The sequence below is a fragment of the Chanodichthys erythropterus genome, chromosome 10 (genome assembly GCF_024489055.1).
Source record: "Chanodichthys erythropterus isolate Z2021 chromosome 10, ASM2448905v1, whole genome shotgun sequence".
Lineage (NCBI taxonomy): Eukaryota > Metazoa > Chordata > Actinopteri > Cypriniformes > Xenocyprididae > Chanodichthys > Chanodichthys erythropterus.
This window is the reverse complement of record NC_090230.1, coordinates 20,760,094-20,768,812: the sequence shown is the minus strand read 5'-3', so window position 1 is coordinate 20,768,812 and position 8,719 is coordinate 20,760,094. Positions and strand designations below refer to the sequence as shown.

The 8,719-nt window shown below is 36.0% G+C and overlaps 1 protein-coding gene across 1 annotated transcript; it reads left to right on the top strand.

The window, feature by feature from the left end:
• Positions 1-209: 209 nt before the first annotated feature.
• Positions 210-1,277, top strand: LOC137028166 (SLAM family member 5-like). The gene is made up of 3 exons (XM_067396936.1): positions 210-534; positions 699-995; positions 1,120-1,277. Exons 1-3 carry the CDS (start codon positions 249-251, stop codon positions 1,275-1,277), a joined length of 741 nt encoding a protein of 246 aa, XP_067253037.1. The 5' UTR covers positions 210-248.
• The last annotated feature ends 7,442 nt before the right edge of the window (positions 1,278-8,719 follow it).

Here is an 8,719-nt window from a genome sequence, read left to right as displayed (position 1 = left end):
TAAATAAATGAAAACTGAAATAATTAATGTATGTTCACATGTATTTACTGTATGTATAAGCAAATTGATCTACATAACAAAATTAAGCTATGCAATACAATGGTCTCGAGCGACACATATTGTTCCCACTTCTCCTAAAATGCAGTAATATAATCTGCATTCTCTTGAGTAACTGTCTATGTGCTGAACGCCTTTTTATGTGTTCTTCAGGTGTGTTGGGCACTGATACGTATGAAGTGAAGTCAGTGATGGAGGGAGATTCAGTCTCTCTAAACACTGATCTTACTGAAGTACTGAAAAATGATCAGATACTGTGGATGTTTGGACCTCGTGAGACTCAGATAGCTGAAATCTATAAGCAGAAAATCTGTATGTTTAAGAGTAATGAGACATTTGGAGACAGACTCCAGATAGACAATCAAACTGCATCTCTGACCATCAGAAACATCAGATCTGAACACTCTGGACTTTATGAAGTACAGGTCTGGAGATACAGAGGGATCTTCCCCAAGAGATTCAATGTTACTGTCTATGGTGAGTAAATCTAATCAGAACCATTCATTTTCCAATTAATATCCACACATTATCTTAATATCTTGTTACATTTATTATGGAAAATATTGATGTGTTTAAAATTATGTATCATGTCTTTTATTAATAATTGGTGGTCCTAAAATATTTTTTTTCATGTTTTCCAGCTCATCTTCCCCTTCCTGTCATCACTAGTAACTCTTCGATCTGTTCATCATCATCATCATCATCATCAGTGTCCACATGTTCACTGGTGTGTTCAGCTGTGAATGTGAGTCATGTGACTCTCTCCTGGTACAAAGGAAACAGTTTATTGTCCAGCATCAGTGTGTCTGATCTCAGCATCAGTCTCTCTCTACCTCTGGAGGTGGAATATCAGGATAAAAACACCTACAGCTGTGTGCTGAACAATCCCATCAGCAACCAGACTCAACATCTGGACATCACTCAACTCTGTCAACCCTGTTTGGTTATGTCAAAGCATGGTAATTTCCAGGATCATTTAGGATTTCGCATCATTTAGGAAAAAATAACTTTTATAAGGTTGAGCTCACTAATGATTTAGTGTTTTTATTTTTCTTCTCTCAGACTCTGTCCACTGTTGTAGTTTTAATGAAGCTGTGATCCGATTGGTCCTCTCTGCTCTGGTGGGCGTGGCTATTGTTGCTGTATTGGTTGATCACTTCAGATCAATGAAAGTTGAACAGAAGATGAGGAAACAGACCTCACCATCGGTTCCTCATTGATTAATCATATATTCTCCCATGTGGTCACTAGGTGGCGAAGTTAAACAACTCTTCCAAATGATGCACCGATTACAAGAGTTTTTCTCTATGCTTTGCTTTGCATATCAATTTACATATCAAAATATCAACAGCCTATAAATAGTTAAAAAACACTTCTATATATTTTGAAGTATTGGTTGTTTTTTTTATGCTGTTTGGATAAATGTATATTGTAGGAACCCTTTATTAAAGCATATCTTCCTCCTCATTGTGGTTTCTGTCTAGTCTGGAAATGTTATAAATAAACAAATGAAAATTGAAACACTAAAGTATCAGAAAGATTAAATGCATCTATTTAAGAGTAAATTATATTTAAAGGGATAGTTGGTCTGTGATGATCTAGTGATCTGAATTAGTAAGACGACAGATTCAATCAATCAATCAATCAATCAATCAATCAATCAATCAATCAATCAGTTATTCTCTTAAAGGGTTATTTCACCCAAAAATGAAAATTGTGTTTTGAAATCGTCCATCACTAGATATTGTTGAAAAGTTGTTATTTAGTTTTTTTTGGTGCACAAAAAGTATTCTCGTTGCTTTAAAATACTAAGGCAGCACACGCAATAGAGGAGAGGCAATTCATAAGAGAGCACCGTATATTTGAGAGTGCGCGTCCAGTTTTGTGTGAGAGCAAAGGAAATCCGCGCGTGAGGGAAGAGATTTGCATTTGCGCATTACATGTGCTCTCACGTCACAATAATGTGTTCTCGACATTTGTCAGTAAAATAACTCCATAGATATATTTCACCTCCAGAGGTAGAGAGAGACTGATGCTGAGATCAGACACACTGATGCTGGACAATAAACTGTTTCCTTTGTACCAGGAGAGAGTCACATGACTCACATTCACAGCTGAACACAACAATGAACATCTGGATGATGAGGATGATGATGATGATGAACAGTCTGAGGAGTCTCTGGTAATGACAGGAACAGGCAGAAGAGCTGGAAAGATAAACAGGGATGGAAAATGACTACTAGTAGCAAATGCACTTTACAAAATGTATGTAAACTACAGATAATATTATTTTGCAGTTTCATTTTATTTCCAGACAATTAGTGTATTCTGAAAGTGTACCACAGTGCTTCAATCTAGTGAAAGCGTCATACAAAAAACCTCCGTCACACTCAAATGAACACAAACTCCAGCAGAGGAAGAGCGAAAAAACCTGTTGCATGATGGCTAAAATAATTAGTTTCATAATCAGTGCTGAAATGCATTTATCACATTTAAAAAAAACACATTGTTAATTCTATTTACCTACTTTACAATGAAATCTTTAGCAAGATTTAGATGGTCATTCCCTATTGGATGACCTTTGACCTGTTATACAGTTTCATGGGTGATATAAAATCTGCAGCACGTATTAAACGCTCTCAGCATCAAAGTCTATAATAATAAAACTAATCATTAAAACCATGTTTAGAAGGAGAAGATCAAACCAAAATAACATGTAGTAAATCATGAGTGTTTGTTTCTGTAAATTGGTCATTAAAAATGTATTAGAAAAAGACATTAAATGGTGAAACGGAGTATTAATGATCTAAAGTCTGTTTGCATGTTGATCAGGTGCTTCAGTGCTGAGAGTATTTATAGTGCTGTGAGTTTAACACTTCATTACTAACACACAACAATCTTCATCAACATGAACTTCATCATCATCTTCATCTGGACTCTGGCAGTGTTTGCTCAAGGTTGGTGAAGTACAAGTTTGAGATGAATTCATAGTATATTGTCAAAGTTTTGAGGTGATTTTCTTCTTGTTGTGTGTTTCAGAGAGCAGAGGACAGATCAGGATCACTCAGAGTCCCTCAATGACAGCAGCTCAACCAGGACAAACAGTGAAAATCAACTGTAAAACCAGCAGAGGTGTATACAGTTGGAGCGGGAAGTACTATTTAGCCTGGTAATTACAGAAACCCGGAGAAGCTCCTAAACTCCTGGTTTTTGATGCAGATGTCCACCAGTCAGGAACTCCACCTAGATTCAGAGGCAGTGGATCCAGCAGTGATTTCACTCTGACCATCAGTGGAGTCCAGACTGAAGATGCTGGACATTATTACTGTCATAGTGCACACCATGGTCCAACGTTTACTCAGTGATAAAGAGTCCTACAAAAACCTCTGTCAGTCAGAGCCACAGTGACTGAACTGATACTGCAGCTGCTCAAACACTATCACACACTACTGCCACACAGAGGCCAAACACAGGAACTACACATGTGCTCAAAACTAAGTTTAAAGGGATAGTTCACCCAAAAATGAAAATATGAATTTTATCTGCTTACCCCCAGAGCATCCAAGATGTAGGTGACTTTGTTTCTTCAGTAGAACACAAATGATGATTTTTAACTCCAACCGCTGCCGTCTGTCAGTTGTATAATGCGTGTCAATGGGAACTTCGTCTATAAGAGTAAAAAAAAAAACATGCAGAGACAAATCCAAATTAAACCCTGCGGATCGTGACGACACACTGATGTCCTAAGACACGAAACGATCAGTTTGTGCGAGAAACCGAACAGTATTTATATCATTTTTTACCTCTAATACACCACTATGTCCAACTGCCATGCGCATCTGGTTGGTAAGGTCTGAAAACGTGCTGTGATGGAGTTAAAAATCATCATTTGTGTTCTACTGAGGAAACAAAGTCACCTTCATCTTGGATGCCCTGGGGGTAAGCAGATAAAATTCATATTTTCATTTTTGGGTGAACTGTCCCTTTTAAGTTATGCATGAAATCAGCTCTATTAGATTGTGAACTGTCCTGTTACAGATTGTTTGACTCAACTATGATTAGAATCAGAGAAAACAGAGCGTAATTTGATATGAAATCAAACAAACAATTATGGCGTCATATGTTGTTTTGTTTTGTACATTAAGCTACACTGTAAAGTCATAAAGTCTGTCCTTCAACTCATCTAAACAATGATTAATAAAGTAAAAACAGCGATTAATAATAAAAAAAAAAAAAACAATGCACTGAATCAACTGGTGTTGGTGTTTATAGATCAGGGGCCGTATTCACAAAACATCTTAAGGCTAAAAGTAGCTCCTAAATTGCTGATTTAGGAGAAACTCTTAAAAATAATGGGCGTGTCAGTCCTAATTTTAGGAGTCCTAAATTTTTGCTCTAAGAGTATTTCACAAAGCATTTTAGCGCTAAAACTAGCTCCTAAATCTGTGAAACGTTAGAAGTAGTCAAGAGGACTCCTAAGTCACTAAGACCAAATCACAAACAGTCCTAATCCACACAAAGACACTGAAAACCATTGAGGGAATAGAGGATAGAGCCTTAGGTGCTGAACATTTTCTTCATAAATGCAATAAAATGCAATGCAATAAAAAAAAATGTAATTTATAGATTTGAATCAATGCCAAAAATTAATCTTTAACAAATAAATAAATAAATAAATATTGTCTGATTACCTGTGGCAGTGGTTTACATGGGTTCACACTTACAAATAATTGAATAGAGTAAAAAAAAAATATATATATATAATATATATATATAATCTCATCTGTGTATTTATTCCTCTTCTCGTGCTGATTAGAAAGACCGTTTGAATGTGTTTCTCCCAAACTTTGTTTATAAAACATAATTTGTCAGTTGAATTCTGCATTCTCTTGAGATAAAAACATCTAAGAAGTGGACAATTAACTGGATAGTTTAATTAGTGACACTTAGCCTACATTTTAAAACCTTTATGGCAAAAATATGTCAACATTTTATTTTGACTGTGGGAACATTTTTATTAAAAAAAACAAAACATTTATTTGAATAGGGCAACATTTGTATTTTTAAACCTTTATTTTAATATGGAAACATGACGCCTCATTCTACAATGTTTCTATGATTAAATCGCTGACTCCTCCCCCATCAGCCAATCACTGTGTGTTTACTCCATAGCAACGAGGTCAACCCCGCCCTTACTCTTAGCTTAAGACTTCAGTCTATTCCTTAGTAAAAGTTGGTCTCAGCAGCTTTGTGAATAGGTTTTAAGAGAAAACTCTTAGCTAAGAACTTTTAGGAGAACTCTTAGTGGTAAGATAAAATGTTTTGTGAATACAGCCCCAGGGGCCGTATTCACAAAACATTTTATCTTACCACTAAGAGTTCTCCTAAATAGCAGTAAAAGTTCTTAGCTAAGAGTTTAAGAGTTTGGAGCAGAACTTAGTAACTTTTTTTACCTTCATAAATAGTTTTCTAAGTCCTTACGATGGTTAATTGACTTGTAGTGGTGTGTTTGAGGCGAGCACTAACCCCCTCTGGCACGTCTACGCCAGAAAACTGCACTTGCAAGTTGAGCTTCACCGACCTGAAACAATCTCGCCTCATGTTCACGTTCACGCGAGAGTGACAAAATGCTTTACGGTAATTCAAAAACAATGTATATATTATGACTTTATAAGACAATTTCGAAAATTACCCACCTCCATCGAGATTTCTTGTACTGAATTTTCAAAACTACTGCGCTGGTGAGAGTTGTAGTCGCTGTAGTCCAGAGCTGCGCTTGGAGTATTTATGACAGTGTGATTCACTGAAGGAACCTGTAGGGGGAGCTTCGCAAATCTTACTGAGTTCCACTTTAAAGTACTTATGAAGGTAAAAAAAAAAGTTACTTACTGCTTTAAAACCTATTCACAAAGCTGCTGAGACCAACTTTTACTAAGGAATCGACTGAAGTCTTAAGGTAAGCGTAAGGGCGGGGTTGACCTCGAGTAAACACATTGATTGGCTGAAGGGGAAGGAGTCAGCAGTTTAATCATAGAAATATTGTAGAATGAGGTGTCATGTTTCCATATTTAATTAAAGGTTTTGAAATACAAATGTTGCCCTATTCAAATAAATATTTTTTAATAAAAAAGTTGCCATAGTCAAAATAAAATGTTGCTATTGTTGCCATAAAGGCTATAAGTGTCATTAATTAAACTAGTATATAGGCCTATAGTTAATTGTCCACCTCTTGGATGTCTGCATCTCAAGAGAATGCAGAATTCAAGTGACAAATTATGTTTCATAAACAATGTTTGGGAGAAACACATTCAAAAGGTCTTTCTAATCATCTCGAGAGGAGGAATATATATAGACAGACGTGAGCCGGCTCATCATAGTTACTTCGACAGTTTTCTATATCCCTCCGCCACCCCACTCTTCACTCTCGGCTGGATACGGAGATAACTTTGGGTTTGGGCTAAATTTTAAGCTCGGAGCCCTCAATCCCCTTGGACAGCACACCAAATACGCTTATCATATATATATATATATATATATATATATATATATATATATATATATATATATATATATATATATATATATTTACTCTATTCAATCATTTGTAAGTGTGAAATGAAAACCTTTGCTACAGGTAATCAGACAATATTTATTTATTTGTTAAAAATTATTTTTGGCGTCTCATCGTAGATTCAAATCTATAAATCAAATTGTATTGCATTTATAAAGAAAAAGCTCAGCACCCAAGGCTCTATCGCTATTGCCTCAATGGTGTTCAGTGTCTTTGGGTGGATTAGGACTGTTTGTGATTTGGTCTTAGTGATTTAGGAGTCCTCTTGACTACTCATAACTTTTCACAGACTTACGAGCTAGTTTTAGCACTAAAATGCTTTGTGAAATACTCTGAGCAAAAATTTAGGACTCCTAAAATTAGGTCTGACACGCCCATTATTTTTAAGAGTTTCTCCTAAATCGGCAAGTTAGGAGCTACTTTTAGCCTTAAGATGTTTCGTGAATACGGCCCCTGAAGAGCCTGTCAGAGAACAACACACAGATAATCTACGGTCTTCAGATGAGAGATCTGCTGGAGGTCACTGATCATCACGCCTCATTCACAAATTTGACCTCAAAATCATGAGCATTGATGGCTTTCTTTTCATCTACTTCAGTGGTGTCCAGACCTGTTCCTGGAGGGCCACTGACCTGCAAGTTCAGCTCCAACCTTAGTTATAAACACAACAGCTAACTTCCAGGCAAGTGTGTTGGAGCTGAACGTTGTCTGATCTACGTTCCTCTCAGCTCATTTTAGAGAGAGATTAAGAGGATTTCTGTGTAAAAAGCACAATTTTAGCTCTTAAATGTGTTTTTAGATTGATGAATTTGTGATATTAGCTATTAATAGTGTTCTTTCTGTCTGTAACAGAAATCACTTCAGGATTTGAACAGAACTGTGATGGTCTTAACATATGAAAAAGAAAAAAGTGTCAAATGTTTTTTTAGATGTTAAACTGGTTGAACGAATTCATATATGGATGAATCAAGTTACAGTTTGACATTTCATAAATGTTTATGTCGTTGCTCAACTGACCTGCGGTGTGTTTTCTAAAGATGTTCAGGTGAAATGCCTTGGTGGAAAATGTCGAGCTGTTATTGAGGTCAGTAAATCAGGGGTCTTTGTTCAAAGCGTGTGGTTTATTCTGCTGGTAAATGAACAAAGCATAAGATGGTGTGTGTGATAAATAGCCAGTTTTGTCATTATGAGTACAGCAGTGTGTGAACGATCAGCGTGAAGCTCAGATAAGTTCATGTGATTTTCTAATGAGGTTTCCAGCATGATGAACTTCTCTCATCTTTGTCTGAGTGAATTTTTTTTTTTTTGCTATAAAATGTTATGCATTAAGTGGTGAAATGGGTAATTTGAGTTGTATTTTACATTTTAAATGTTTTACAATAACATTATGTTTTATATTGATATATATCTGTTTAAAATAATATTGTGTGAGGGGATAAAACATTTTAAAACAACATCAATGATCTCTGTCAGATATTTTCAGCTATGTCAACATTAATGTTAGTGCTCTTTACACAACTGAAAGAGTTAAAGTGTGTTCTTCTTCTTTCCTTGGACTCTGTCCAGTGTTGTGGTTTCACTGAAGCTGTGATCTGATTGGTTGTGTCTGCTCTTGTGGGTGTGGCTGCTGAGAGGTGGGTTGTTTATGACATCTGGGGCCATATTCACAAAACATCTTAAGGCTAAAAGTAGCTCCTAACTTGCCGATTTAGGAGAAACTCTTAAAAATAATGGGCGTGTCAGTCCTAATTTTAGGAGTCCTAAATTTTTGCTCTAAGAGTATTTCACAAAGCATTTTAGCGCTAAAACTAGCTCCTAAGTCTGTGAAAAGTTAGCAGTAGTCAAGAGGACTCCTAAGTCTCTAAGACCAAATCACAAACAGTCCTAATCCACCCAAAGACACTGAACACCATTGAGGCAATAGCGATAGAGCCTTAGGTGCTGAGCTTTTTCTTTATAAATGCAATACATTTTGATTTATAGATTTGAATCTACAATGAGACGCCCAAAAAAAATCTTTAACAAATAAATAAATATTGTCTGATTACCTGTGGCAGTGGTTTTACAATTAAGTGTATATACTAGTTTAAT